The 15364-nt window shown below is 40.9% G+C and overlaps 1 protein-coding gene across 3 annotated transcripts; it reads left to right on the top strand.

Annotated features, from left to right (window-relative positions):
- Positions 1-571: 571 nt before the first annotated feature.
- UMPS (uridine monophosphate synthetase) lies at positions 572-14655 on the top strand. 3 transcript variants are annotated; one of them, XM_011971539.1, is made up of 7 exons: positions 643-827; positions 1597-1695; positions 5792-5945; positions 8252-8923; positions 10699-10874; positions 12823-12937; positions 14280-14655. In XM_011971539.1, exons 3-7 carry the CDS (start codon positions 5912-5914, stop codon positions 14447-14449), a joined length of 1167 nt encoding a protein of 388 aa, XP_011826929.1. In that variant the 5' UTR covers positions 643-827; positions 1597-1695; positions 5792-5911; the 3' UTR covers positions 14450-14655. The 3 variants fall into 3 exon arrangements, with proteins under 3 accessions (XP_011826927.1, XP_011826929.1, XP_011826928.1); XM_011971537.1 differs by lacking the exon at positions 1597-1695 and having other exon boundaries at positions 572-827; XM_011971538.1 differs by lacking the exon at positions 5792-5945 and having other exon boundaries at positions 658-827.
- The last annotated feature ends 709 nt before the right edge of the window (positions 14656-15364 follow it).

Raw genomic sequence — 15364 nt, 5'->3', positions numbered from 1 at the left:
CTCCTGGATAACCCTGATACCAATCAATTCACCATCTTCTAACTCTCCTCCCTCCCTCCCTAACCTTTTCTACACCTATTACCTAAGCATTTGAGATACGCCAAAGGAAATAAAAAAGTACTCCTTCAGGAAGCAGAGTACAGACAAAAGAGGTAATGAATACTGTAATCATCTAAGTGCTGTCACGTACTAGATGCTATGAAGTTAATAAAAGAATTGAGTAAAGGTCCCTGTCTTTGAGAACTTATATTCTATTTGGAGAAACATGGGGGGAAAATCGTGGCTAATAACTAGCAAATATAACATGCTAGGCCAAGCAGTAGAGATAATTAAGAGAACTAGTCAAGAAGGCATTGGCTGTTAAAAAATGGACAGGATTTATGAAAACTCTCATGAAAGGCTGGACTTCATGATCCTACAGTCAATCTAGCTGTTCTGTGCTTTGAACCCCGGTGACCCCATCCAGAAGAAACCAGGAGAAGCACAAACTGGCCCAGATTCGCTACCACCTGCCCCACCCTTGAGCCCGGGGAAACCCAGAGGTGGGTGCAGCAAGCTCTGGAAGCTGCAGACGAGGGAGGCGGAAGAGGCGGGGCTTCGCGGGCTACGTCATCGGGGCGCCGGAGGCCCGCTGCGCCTGGGAGTTTGAAGCAAACAGGCAGCGCGCGACAATGGCGGCAGCTGGTGGAGCTTTGGGGCCATTGGTGACGGGTCTGTACGACGTGCAGGCTTTCAAGTTTGGGGACTTCGTGCTGAAGAGCGGACTCTCCTCCCCCATCTACATCGATCTGCGGGGCATCGTGTCTCGACCGCGTCTTCTGAGTCAGGTGCTAGCCCAGGAAGGGGAAGGACAGGGCTAGGTGGCGGGAAAGAGGACCAGGAAATGGAAGAGGGTGACAGGAGTTGGGCCGTGAGTGAGAGCAAAAGAGCCAAGCAGGCAGTCCAGCCCTACTCTTGGTCTGGGGAGTAAGCATGAGAAGCACAGAGGCCAGGGGTTGTTGGACTCTTTGAGAGTCGTCTGTTCTTTCACCCACAGGCTTAGACACGTGTTTTGCAAAAGTCGGGAAACCCAGTTTGGAACCCTGTCTGGCACTGAAGCACACTTGAATGAATTCTGTGTATTTAACTTTAAGAAGATTAGACTTGAGGCCGGGCGTGGTGCCTCATGACTGTAATACCAGCATTTTGGGAGGCCTAAGTGGGCGGATCAGCTGAGCCCCAGGAGTTCGAGACCAGCCTGGGCCCCAGGAGTTGGAGACCCCGTCTCTACAAAAAATTAGCTGGGTGTGGTGGCGCACGCCTGGGACGCTGAGGTGGGAGGATCACCTGAGCCTGGGAGGTCAAGGCTGCAGTGAGCTGTCTTTGTGCCACTGCACTCCAGCCTGGGTGACAGTGAGACCCTGCCTCAAAAAACAAACAAACAGACCGGGAAAACGTGAGGGGGCAGATAATTCAGTAGCTGGGAAAATACTTGTGAGAAAAGAAAAATAGAACAACCTGAACCCTGTGATGTATACAAAATTTATCAGCGCCTAGAGAGACTTCAGCCATGCTCCCCCATGCAGCCCTGGGGACAATTATTTATTTATTTTTTAGAGGGGGTCTCTCTTATGTCACCACGGCTGGAGTGCAGCTCTGTGATCGTACTTCACTGCAGCCAGGAACTCCTGGGCTTAAGAGATCTTCCTGCCTCCAGTGAGCACAGACGCTCATGCCTGTAGTCCTAATTCTTTGGGAGGCTGAGGGGGTGGATCACTTAAGGTCTGGAGTTTGAGACCAGCCTGGCCGACCTGGTGAAACTCCGCCTCTACTGATAATGCAAAAATTAGCCGGGTGTGGTGATGCACACCTGTAATCCCAGCTACTCAGGAGGCTGAGGCAGGAGAATCAGGAGGTTGCAGTTAGCCGAGATTGAGCCACTGCACTCCAGCCTGGGCAACAGAGGGAGACTGTCTCAAAAAAAAAAAAAAAAGAAAGAGAGAGATCCTGTTACCTCAACCTCTGAGTAACTAGAACTAAAGGCGTGTGCCATCATGCCCATCAAATTTTTTAAATTTTTTTTTGTAGAGAGGAGGTCTCACCATACTGCCCAGGCTCGTCTCGAACTCCTGGCCTCAAAAGATCCTCCCGCCTTGGCGGCCTCCCAAGTAGCTGGGACTACAAATGCCTGGTGCCACCACTGGGCTACCTCATGTTATTTCAATGCAAATTCTTGGTGAACATAGAAACTGCCCCTTTTGCTTTAAAAATCCACTTGTAACTACTGTATAATCAGGGCAACTGAAGTTTGTGCTTCGGGTTGCACTCCTCGAACTTGGCACACATTTGTGTTCTACTTGTATTAATTTTGCCTCAGCCTCTTCCTTTTAGGTCCTTTTAGGCTGTTTGGAAAGGGGAGTTGAATTTTGCACTGTGCGGCCAGAAGCAATAATTAAGACCAGAAGGTGGACATATTGGGAAAGCAGGTTTTTAGTCAATATAAGGAAAAGTTTTGTACAAATTAGAGATTTCTAATACAGTGCTTCTAAACTTTGAGTATATATGAATTACCTGGGAATTTTGTTAAAATACAGAATCCAGTTCTGTAGCTCTTGAGACTGGACCTGGGGTTGCGCATTTCTAACAAGGTTCCAGCTGAAACTGCAGACCACACTGAGTAGAGGCCGTAAATATGTTTTCCAATAGAGTTTGCTACTAGCCACTAGTTACTATTGAGCATTATGAATTTTTAAGTTTAAATAGTCATGTATGACCAGTGGCTGTCATATTGGACTGCTCAGATAGAGGACATTTCCATCATTGCAGAAAGTTCTATCTAGAAGACATGTGAGTTTCCTCAGCCCACTTAAGGGTTTATGTTCACTAGGGACCACTTTGTGTGGTTATTGTAAAAAGTATTAAGGTAGGTTGGACTATTAAGGTTGTGGTACTTTGGACTATTAACTTATCATCATCCAGAATCTTGATATGGTGTATCTCAGCAGTGTGGAGAATGACTAAGGATTTTCTAGGGAAAAATTGATTTATTTTAATAAGCCAGCTGATAAATGACAGAAAAAGTTTTTTGATAACTAGATCATGGTGTGTGTGTGTGTGTGTGTGTGTATTTTGGTGATTAATTGGTGAGAAGTTCAAAACATGGAGAGACTTGGGTATAACAAAACTCCTTTTCACATCTTATTTATGCGAATAGAATTTCTCAGTATTTACACCCCAGAAAGCAATATAATTTATGCTAAACTCTAACCTCCCTTAATAAGTGATATTTGACTATAGTACTATATATACATTAGTGTACATAAAGTAATTGGAGAGGAAAGGTAGCATTAACTCACTAAAAATGCATTTTCCAGGTCTGTTTTTATCCCTCTGTCAAAATTTGCAAAACATGTTTTAATTAATCATATGCTTGTAATAATTTAATAAGAATTCTCTTCTTTAAAAAGTACAATTTCCATTTTCTTTTCCTCAAGAGAATAATTTCTCTTCAGTCCTTAAGGATTCAGCTGCTTACATGGGCTTTGTTGTGGGTCGAAGCAGCACCCACAGGTTTAAATCAGGGTCGGGTATTTGGTCCTTGTGGGATTCACAAGATGGATTACTACTGACTACTTTGCTGTGAATGGCACAACTCACACAGTAATGTAGCTTCGTATACAGTTTGGGAAGAACATAGGAGGCAAAGATGCTCACTGCAGAAATGTCCCTCACTGCTGCGGCCTCTACTGTGTTCTGCATGATGGGCTTCTTAATAGTCTTTTCCTTGGGCATGTATCAGACATAGTATGTGCAACTACTGGCCACAGCCCTTTTTGGCACGATCATTGTTCCTTTCTTTTCTTTGTCATCTTGGAAGTAAGGACCTGAGAGAACTACAGAAGAATTCTTGACACCTAGAGACTTAAGGTCATGGGAAATTTTTTTAAATTACCATTTTAAATTTCAGTTTACATACATATAGACAAGTATGACAGAGGGATCAGTAAAAGCTTTTCTAGTATAATCATATATTGCTTTAGAATAAAATTCTCTGGACACAGTAGAGTGAAACTTTGAGTTGAAAAAAGATGTAAAAAATTTTAAACTTTTCATAGTCAGGAATTTCATGTTTTTTGTTTTTTTTTTTAAATGGAGATGGTGGGTATCCAGTCACTGTAGCATTTGTATTCCAAGTTTATTCCTTAAGAAGAGTGATAAAACAGTTCTGAGATAATATGTTAATATTTTTAGTACTAGAAATTACATTCTTTGCAACTTAAAATAGTCATAGATTGTGGGGAAAAGAAAGAGAGATCAGACTGTTACTATGTCTATGTAGAAAGAAGTAGACATAAGAGACTCCATTTTGTTCTGTATCTGAGATGCTGTTAATCTGTGACCCTACCCCCACCTTGTCCTTGCAAGAGACATGTGCTGTGGTAACTCAAGGTTTAACAGATTTTGGGCTGTGCAGGGTGTGCTTTGTTAAACAAGTGCCTGAAGGCAGTATGCTTGTGAAAAGTCATCACCATTCTCTTAATCTCAAGTACCCAGGGACACATACACTGCCAAAGGTCACAGGGACCTCTGCCTAGGAAAGCTAGGTATTTCCAAGGTTTCTCCCCATGTGATAGTCTGAAATGTGGCCTCGTGGGAAGGGAAAGACTTGATCGTCTCCCAGCCTGGCACCCGTGAAGGGTCTTTGCTAAGGAGGACTGGTGTAAGAGGAAAGAAGGCCTCTTGGCAGTTGAGATAGAGAAAAGCATCTGTCTCCTGCCCGTCCCTGGGCAATGGAACATTTACTGAGAAAGGAGAAAACCGCCTGAAGGTGGGACGTGCTAGCAGCAGTGCTGCTCTTTATGCACTAAACAGGTTTATGGAGCTGTTTGCATATGCATATCAAGGCACAGCACTTTTCCTTAAACTCATTCATGTCACAGAGATCTTTATTCACATGTCTTACTGCTGACCTTCTCCCTACGATGATCCTATTATCCTGCCACTTTCCTTTTTCTAAGATGGTAAAGATAATGATCAATAAATACTGAGGGAACTCAGAGACAGGTGCGTGGGTCCTCTGTATGCTGAGCGCCGGTCCTCTGGGCCCACTGTTTCTTTCTCTATACTTTGTCTCTGTGTCTCATTTCTTTTCTCAAGTCTCTCGTTCCACCTAACAAGAAACGCCCACAGGTGTGAAGGGGGAGGCCACCCCTTCAATAGATTTTGGGTTTTTTACTCTTTAGAAGTACTGGAGTAAACCTATGATCTAGTTCACAAAGCAACTCAGTGATTGTTTGCTTTTCTTTTTTAAAAATGAGGTGGTCTTGGGTGGGAATATGTATTCTAACATTAAAAAGTGATGATTTATGTGGAAAAGGAGATTATAAAATAGCAATTCGCACAATAGTCTGTATTTACGAAACTTCCTAATTGAAGGCTTCTTTCAGGAAATATAACTAAAAGATGATAGGTTTAGATACTCAGCGTAATGGGTTACTGAGGGAAACCAGGGAGTCAGGGGACCATCCTTAGTCTTTGGGGTCAACATCATGAGCTTCCCCAACACATCTCAGGTTGCCTTCAGAACAGATTCTGAGTCTGGCTGAATAGATTCATTCTTGTGTTTTTAGATTTATGTTTATGTACTGGGTTTATGGAGAGGGTAATAAAAAGGCATTTTTTTTTTCTCCAATCAGGTTTGAGACTTACCCCCACTAGTTTATTACTGTCTTTACTGTTATGTTGTTACATGTTTATACACTATTTAAAATAGTTACAATAAAACGTTGTTTATGTGTTCGTTTTCTTACAGGTTGCAGATGTTTTATTCCAAACTGCCCAAAATGCAGGGATCAGTTTTGACACCGTGTGTGGAGTGCCTTATACAGCTTTGCCATTGGCTACAGTTATCTGTTCAACCAATCAAATTCCAATGCTTATTAGAAGGAAAGAAACAAAGGATTATGGTAAAATAAAAGTAACATAAAGCATTAAGTTAATTAATCTGTAACATATTGTTAGAATTTTTCAGCTTCTGTGCACTAATGTTTTACCAGAGTCATCTTGAGTCCCTTAAGTTATTACTGCTTGTGGAATTTGTAATTGTTACTATAAGTCACCTTCCTTTTTTTAGACTAGGGGTGAAATGCTTTGCATTGATTAGGAAATGAAAAGTGCTTTTTTTGGTACTGTATCTATGAAACCCCAACATTTTTTTTTTTTTTACCAGCCCTTCTCTCATCAGCAAAATGGTGTAACAGCACATACTTTCCCAGTATGTTTGTATTTAAACTTCATGAAAAGTAATCCATGGATAAAATTACTCTCATAAAGTAGCATAAACACCTCAGAGAGATATTCGTGTGGGTTCATGGCAATAGATTATCAGGTGACTTGCTTTAAAACCTGAAAATTTGTCCAGGCACCATGGCTCACACTTGTAATCCCAGCACTTTTGGAGGCCGAGGTGGGCGGATCACCTTGAGGTCAGGAGTTCGAGACCAGCCTGACCAACATGGTTAAACTCCGTCTCTACTAAAAATACAAAAATGAGCTGGGTGTGGTGGTGTGCACCTATAGTCCTAGCTACTGGGGAGGCTGGGGCAGGAGACATGCTTGAACCCAGGAGGTGGAGGTTGCAATGAGCTGAGATTGTGCCACTGCACTCCAGCCTGGGCAACAAAGTGAGACCCTATTTCAAACAAACAAAAAAAAAACCTGAAAATTGGCCAGGCACAGTGGCCAATTGTAATCTTAGCACTTTGGGAGGCCAAGGCAGGAGGATAGCTTGAGCCCAGGAGTTCGAGACCAGCTTTGGCAACATAGTGAGACTTTGTCTCTACAAAAATAAAAAAAGAATACACAATTAGCTGAGTGTCGCAGTTACATGGGAGGCTGAGGCAGGAGGATGGCTTGAGCCCAGGAGCTGCAGGTTGCAGTGAGCTATGATTGTGCCACTGCACTGCACCCTGAGTGACAGAGCAAGGCTATCAAAAAATAAATAAAACCTGAAAAGCAATCTTAATGATAGTAAGGAATTAATGGGCTTTTTTGTTTATGTTGGTGTATTAGTGTTTTGTTACTTTTTTTTAAATCCTTCTACAGATGTGTTCTAAAAATTTTTATGATAAAAAAAGAAACATTAGTTGAGTTTTTGCTGCGTAAGGGCAGTGTTAGTTTTTCTGTTTTTTGTGTTTTGTTTGAGACAATGTCTCATTCTGCTGCCCAGGCTGGTCTTGAACTCCTGGTCTCAAGCCATCCTCCTGCCTTATCCTCCCAAAGTGCTGGGATTACAGGTGTGAGCCACTGCACCCAGCTGAGATTTTCTGAGCTAAAAAAAAAAATCTATATGAATCCCTACCCATAAGAAAACTCTTATTTCTGTTTTCTTATTTTATGTTTTAAAAAATGTTGCTGGAATGAAATTATGCATTTTTAAATATACTATAAATACTTGCAGTCTTGTGTTCTAGCTTAAGCTGATTCAGTTAAACTTGCCAGTTTTTCAAGAGACAGAAAGGATTTGATGAGTCTGTGAAGTCCACAGCCCAAGTTACTTACATTTTGTAGATTATCTGAAAATAGTCTGTAGTGGAATTTAGGGTAGAGAAGTATATATTTAATCACGTTGCATTATATAATTCTTTAGATTGTAGTAATGGGTCTAAATGATTGCTGAATATTTTTCCTTCTGAATTTGTATCTTCAAAAAGCCAATTATTTGGCTGATCTTGAATAGTGAATTTATAATACTTTGATGGAAAAAGGAATTATTTCATTGATGATATTGGATTATTCTGTTTCATAACTTTCCTTGATCTCGGTGATCTTGCTGTAAGAAACTCTGTATTTAGGCTGGACGTGGTAGCTCACACTTATAATCCTAGCACTTTGGGAGGCTCAGGCGGGAGGATCACTTGAGCTCAGGAGTTTAAGACCAGCCTGGGCAACATCATCTCTGTGATAAAACAAATTTTTTTAAATAAAAAAAAAACCTATATTTGAAAATTTGATCATAAAACACATTAAGCCATGTTTATAATGTAAAATAATTCACTTGAATTACTATAAATATACTGTATGTATAACTGGCAAGTTTGGTATACAGAGTTGGCTTTATACATAAATATACTGTATGTGCAACTAGCAAGTTTGGTATACAGAGTTGGTATACACATATACTGTATGTATAACTGGCAAGTTTTGTGTATATATATATACACATATACCTACATATTTAAATTTGGAATCAGCGAAATTTTTTCTTTTCTAGGAACTAAACGTCTTGTAGAAGGAACTATTAATCCGGGAGAAACCTGTTTAATCATTGAAGATGTTGTCACCAGTGGATCTAGTGTTTTGGAAACTGTTGAGGTTCTTCAGAAGGAGGGCTTGAAGGTCACTGATGCCATAGTGCTGTTGGACAGAGAGCAGGGAGGCAAGGACAAGTTGCAGGCGCACGGGATCCGCCTCCACTCAGTGTGTACGTTGTCCAAAATGCTGGAGATTCTCGAGCAGCAGCAAAAAATTGATGCTGAGACAGTTGGGAGAGTGAAGAGATTTATTCAGGAGAATGTCTTTGTGGCAGCGAATCATAATGGTTCTGCTCTTTCTATAAAGGAAGCACCCAGAGAACTCAGCTTCGGTGCACGTGCAGAGCTGCCCAGGATCCACCCAGTTGCATCGAAGCTTCTCAGGCTTATGCAAAAGAAGGAGACCAATCTATGTCTGTCTGCTGATGTTTCAGAGGCCAGAGAGCTGTTGCAGCTAGCAGATGCTTTAGGACCCAGTATCTGCATGCTCAAGACTCATGTAGATATTTTGAATGATTTTACTCTGGATGTGATGAAGGAGTTGATAACTCTGGCAAAATGCCATGAGTTCTTGATATTTGAAGACCGGAAGTTTGCAGATATAGGAAACACAGTGAAAAAGCAGTATGAAGGTAAGTGTATTATTCAGGAATCTGCAAGAATCAGAAATCCAGCTTAAATTGAAGAGAAAAAGGAAATGCTCATGTCATTGAAAGTCCATTCATAGAGCAGGCTGTCAAGCGTGGTTGGATCCAGGAGCTCAAGTGATATCTTCATGACTTGCTTTCTCTCCATCTCTCAGCTCTGCTTCTCTGTTGACTTCTTTCTCAGGTAGGCATACTCTACATGCTCACCGTAAACCAATCGCTCTAGCTTGGGATATAGAATACCTTCATTAACTAGCCTGGACAATCTGCTCTGCAACTGTAAGGTTGTTAACTCTGACCTTCTTGAAATAAGAACCAGGCAGGGATAATTTCCTTAAATAAAATGGGTGTGCTAGTACCAAAAGAAGGGTATGTGTCTGGTCTAGCAAATTCGACAGATGTCCTTAGCAGAATATGATGTTTTGAATGAAAATTCCACATAAAGGAAACAATGAAAAAGAAATATAAAATGGTAAGATTTATTTGTAGCAGAAAAAGTTCTATTGATAAACATTATTTAAAGATTTTTATTTTATCAAGTAGGGACTTAAAGTAGTGCATGTGTTGGTTGAGAAAAATGCTTAGTTCTGCTGCCTATTCTGTGCAAATTTCTGTCTACATTTTTACAACTGTGTGATCAGACTATATATTTAATGCATTTTTCAGTTAACCTTGTAACAGATATTTGGTTGTGTTAGGTAACATTTTTTGTAGGTATCTTTGAGGTAACTTTTCTTTAATGTATGCATATTCATAAGCTATTTGTTTAAAACAGATTTGTCTTTAAGTGACTTCTTCATGTGCTTAAGATGTCCTGCCCTCATCACATTGTCCAGCTTACTTTAGCTAATTGACTGATGTAAGAGTTTTATACAAACTTTCTTTAGCTCTGCATAGTTTTTTCGAAAATCAGGCTTCTTACTATCCGCTTTTAAAAGGAATATAGTTGCCTATTGAAATTAGATAGCTAAGGAGATCTAAGGAACTTGTAGAAATATTGAGCAATAGTAAAGCTACTGAGAGACCCCTGCAGAGTGAAAACTTGTCATCTTCAAGAAGAATTTTATTTTTATTATTATTATTTTTTTAGACAGGGTCTTGTTCTCTCGCCCAGGCTGGAGTGCAGTGGTGCAGTCTTGGCTCACTGCAACCTCCACCTCCTGGGCTCAAGTGATCCTCCCACCTCAGCCTCCCAAGTAGCTGGGACCACAGGCACATGCCACCACACCTGGCTAATTTTTTGTATTTTTGGTAGAGATGGAGTTTTGCCATGTTGCCCAGGCTGGTCTTGAACTCCTAAACTCAAGCAATCTGCCCACCTCAGCCTCCCAAAGTACTGGGATTACAAGCATGAGCCACCATGCCCAGCTTCAAGAGGAATTTTTAAATGTTGTTATCCTTGACATCAATAAATGTTTGTCTTCACTGGAGTCCCTTTTTAACAGCATGAGTTTTATTTGTGGTCATGAGCTTCAGCCTGTAAGGAAAAACAGTCCTGTTAGCGTTCCTGATGAGCCAAGCACAGACCTTGGAAGTTTTTTTCTCGTTGTGATCTCTTACCCAGCTACTTACCTAAATAACAGATACAGTTTTCACAGATGGAACCATGGGTCTGCTGATAATCACTAAAGTTCCTGAAGAGTTTGGTTCTCTCATTAACATGTTACTGCGAGATTATTTCATATTGCAGTTGGTTGGACAAGAGGTTAGAGGTTTTTGTTTGAAAATCGGCAAATATCTTTTTTTCCCCTTCTTCTTAGGAGGTATCTTTAAAATAGCTTCCTGGGCAGATCTGGTAAATGCTCACGTGGTGCCAGGCTCAGGAGTTGTGAAAGGCTTGCAAGAAGTGGGCCTGCCTTTGCATCGGGGGTGCCTCCTTATTGCAGAAATGAGCTCCAGCGGCTCCCTGGCCACTGGGAACTACACTAGAGCAGCGGTAAGTTTTGGGGGGACTGGGTGAAAGGGGGCAGGGGCTGCTATGCTGCATGCTATAGGGCAAGAAGATATCTCCTAATCTGGCATCTCTGGTCTGGCATCTCTGGAACCTCTGCCAAAAAAAATCCAGCTCTTGTTAGTGTGACAGTATATTAATAGTAGTTGGATAGAATTCCTTGATAGTTAATAGCATTTTATATCATGTAGTGGACACTTCAGGAATTTGAATTATACTCCAGGAGAAACTTTGAGACCCAGATAGTTAGTCAAACAAACACTTACTAAATCTACCAAGACTTTAAGACCATTGTCTTTTTCATCTTACTATGAATTGAGAGGAGATGAGAAGAGCTTCCCAGACACGCAGTTTCTCAGAATCTCCCAAGTCCTACAGAGATGCACGTTCCCATGACAGCAGCCCACATGCAGTGGCTTTCTCTTATTCTTGTCAGATATTTTAGAATATTAGATTACTTTTAAAAAATTGTCATCGGGGGTTGGGCACTGTTGCTCATACCTGTAATCCTAGCACTTTGGGAGGCCAAGGCGGGAGGATTGCTTGAGGCCAGGAGTTTGAGACCAGCTGGACGTCATAGTGAGATCTCCTCTCTACAAAAAAATGAAAAAGAAAATTAACCAGGCATGGTGGTACATGCCTATAGTCCCAGCTACTTGGGAGGCTGAGGTGGGAGGATCACTTGAGCTTAAAGATCAAGGCTGCAGGAAGCCATGATCATGCCACTGCACCTCAGCCTGGGCAAGAGTAAGAGCCTATCAAAAAAAATAAAAAGCCCCAAGAAAATCCCCATGATTTTTTCCCCCCATGTGAAGAATCTAGAAGTAAAGGATTTCTATTTTTTCATATTATTTCAAAGACTATCTGGAGACAACTCATATGGCCCTACAGTCACATTTTAACCCTATCCCTGAATTGATTATAAATGTCTGATTTCCCAAGTCTCATAAGCACGATCAGTTTTAATATTTAGCATTCTGGGAGTCTGGGTCTGGCTGAAGGACAAGACATGACTTGTTTGTTGGCAGTAGTACTTGGTGGCAAGAATGTATCAATGTGTCTCAGGTCTCGAAGTACGGAAGCTAGAGTGCAGTGGTGGTACCCAGTCAGCTCTCTGGGAAGTATCAAATAAGAAGGGAAGTACAGAGTCATGTCTCCGGGAGGGGAAAGTACCAAATCAGAAAGCCAGGCAGACCTTCTAAAGATACTTTTATGAATGTGAGATAATAGTATAGAAAATGGGGAGACCAGTTGATGTTACAGAAGAGGGAAAGTGGTAAAGGTAAGATTTCTTTAGCTCTTGAAAGCATAGCTGTTCTTTATATGACAGCTGCCTTTGAATATGGAGTACCCCGTCTGTAGATAGTCAGTAAGCCTTGAATGTGGTTTCATACCATTATAATATGTTCTAGAGTACTCACCTCAAATCCTTTTTGGAACTAGGTGGGTCACCAAGCATTATTAGAAATAAGAAATTATGCAGCATCTTGATTTTAGATGCACATAGTATAGGATTTCTGTTTTAAGTATGATTTATTGCAGGAAGGGAAGGGAAAGGAAAGGGTCATCTCAGAGTCTTAATGAATCAAATGTGTTTTATTATGGTTTCTATTTAAGATGACCTGTTCAGATATAGTAACTTTATATATATGGAATGAGAAAAGGCATCTATAATACAGCAAAGTTTCTAACTAGATAATAGAGCATAAGCCGGACATGTTGACTCACACCTGTAACCCCAGCACTTTGTTAGGCCAAGGTTGGAGGATCCCTCGAGCCCAGGAGTTCAAGACCAGCCAGGGCAATATGGGGAGACCCCATGTCTTCTTTTTTTTTTTTTTTTTGTAAGTTTTAAAAAAATAGAGCATATTTTTACTTTTATTCTGTGTGATTAACTGTTTTCTTGTAATATGTTCTATTACATTCCATTTAGGTTAGAATGGCTGAGGAGCACTCTGAATTTGTTGTTGGTTTTATTTCTGGCTCCCGAGTAAGCATGAAACCAGAATTTCTTCACTTGACTCCAGGAGTTCAGTTGGAAGCAGGAGGTAAACCTGGTCACTGGTCATGGCTCTTCCAAAAATGCTTCTTTACCCATGGCAGGCAAAATAAAACTTTGCATGTTATTAAACACTTGCTTAAGTGAAGCCTTCTTAGTCTAGAACAATAATGAATGAGGCCTTTGGTAACTATGTATCTTTGGACAAGTCAGTTTACTTCTTTTAGTCTGATTGTCTGTAAAATGGGGAGGATAACAGTATTGACCTCATAAGGTAATCAAGAGGCTTTAATGAGGTAACATGTAGAATATTTAACACAATGTCTTGGCACAGAGTAAACACTCTGTACTTGTAAGCCCTTATTCATAAGCCCTCATAATTCTTTGACGAGATACTATAGTTAGGGTCAAGGCTTTTAAGAATACTTAAAGTGTCTTGGATTTGGAAGATAATAAGCCATTTAACAGAATGCTTCTGGAACAGCAGAATTTAATAAAACAAAAAAGCAAAATCTAAGGATTAGGGTTTATGGATAGTCTGTGACCTCTTGATGAGGTTGTGATAGAAAGGTTCTTGTATATGGTAGTGGTCAGGTTAGACTTGCTCAACAGTGCCTTGTGGTGATGCCAAGATGTATGCTAAAATTTTCTTCAATTGTGAGGCCAATCTTTATTGTATTTTTTTGATATTGAACCTTTCTTGGTAATATATGAGTTTTACTTTTTTTTAAATATATATTGTTAAGCTTACAGATGATCTAAAATTTGACATTGAGAAAGTGTATATTTAGGGCAACTTGAATCTATGCTTCTGGAAAAAAATTACATGAAAAAAATAATGATAAATAAGGCTGGGTGCAGTAGCTCACGCTCATAATCCCAGCACTCTGTGAGGTCGAAGTGGGCAGATCACCTGAGGTCAGGAGTTCAAGACCAGCTTGGCCGACATAGCGAAACCCTGTCTCTACTCAAAATACAAAAATTAGCCAGGCATGGTGGTGCACACTTGTAATCCCAGCTACTCGGGAGACTGAGGCAGGAGAATCGCTTGAATCCAGGAGGTGGAGGTGGCAGTGAGCCAAGATTGCGCCATTGCACTCTAGCCTGGGTGACAGAGCAAGACTCTGTCTCAAAAAAATAAATAAAATAAATAAATAAAAATAAAATTTACCATTGAAAAGAATTGGTGAGCATCTTTCTCCGTTTGATGTCTCTGGCCTACCCAGTGAGTCTCTTCAGCTCCTGTTTTTACCCGGTTGCTATACAAAAGGGGAACGAAAGTAGGGGCACATTTTTATTTAAAGCTGGTTAGATACTTTTTCTGAGAAGTCATGTGACAGGTTTTCTGATTTTTGTATTATGTGAAACTATAGTTTTTGTGTTTCTTGCAGGAGATAATCTTGGCCAACAGTACAATAGCCCACAAGAAGTTATTGGCAAACGAGGTTCCGATATCATCATTGTAGGCCGCGGCATAATCTCAGCAGCTGATCATCTGGAAGCAGCGGAGATGTACAGAAAAGCTGCTTGGGAAGCGTATTTGAGTAGACTTGGTGTTTGAATGCTTCAGATACATTTTTGTGAAGACATTGAAGATGTGACAGTCCCCCTGAAAGTCACTAGCTGGAAATAATCCAATTATTCCTGCTTAGATTCTTCCACAGGGCCTGTGTAAGAATAGGTTCTGGAGTTATCATGGACTTTAGGAAATATTGAGTAATTTGTAATCACTGCATTGATACTATAATAAGTTCATTCTCAAGCTTGCCTTTTTTGAGACTGGTGTTTGTTAGCCACAGTCCTGTCTGGGTTAGGGCCTTCCACATTTGAGGATCCTTCCTATCTCTGCATGGGACTAGACTGCGTTGTTATTCTTTTATTTAATTTTTTTTTTTTTTGAGACGGGATCTCGCTCCATTTCCCAGGATGGAGTGCAGTGGTGAGATCACTGCTCATTGCAGCCTTGACCTCCCAGGTGATCCTCCCCGCTCAGCTTCCAGAGTAGCCGGTACTATAGGCATGCACCACCATGTCCAGCTAAACTTCTTTATTATTTGTAGAGATGAGGTCTTGCTATGTTACCCAGGCTGGTGTCAACTCCTGGGCTCAAGCAATCCTCCTGCCTCAGTCTCAAAGTGCTGGGATTACAGGTGTGAGCCACTGTGCCCAGCCTAATTGCAGTAAGACAAAAATTCTAGAGCACCGATAGGCTAAAGTCAGCACAACTTTTCTTGTGTCCTGTATTCTCTGTCTAATGTGTTGCCCAAATAATATCTAATTGTTAGCCATTCTCCTCCATCTCCAGCCTAAAAGTGACAATCCAGGTATCCACATGGGCTGGTTCCCAGAACTGCCATTGCTCACTCTCCAAAGAGGGGAAGGTGGGGAAGGGGAAGGTGACTGCAGCTCAGCTCCTGAGCTAGTATCTGGCTGTTATTTCTTTTTTTTTGTTTTTTTTTTGTTTTTTTTTTTTTTT

This window comes from Mandrillus leucophaeus, unplaced genomic scaffold, assembly GCF_000951045.1.
Source record: "Mandrillus leucophaeus isolate KB7577 unplaced genomic scaffold, Mleu.le_1.0 Scaffold123, whole genome shotgun sequence".
Classification (NCBI taxonomy): Eukaryota; Metazoa; Chordata; class Mammalia; order Primates; family Cercopithecidae; genus Mandrillus; species Mandrillus leucophaeus.
The sequence above is the reverse complement of the archived record's forward strand: the minus strand, read 5'-3'. Positions and strand labels throughout refer to the sequence as shown.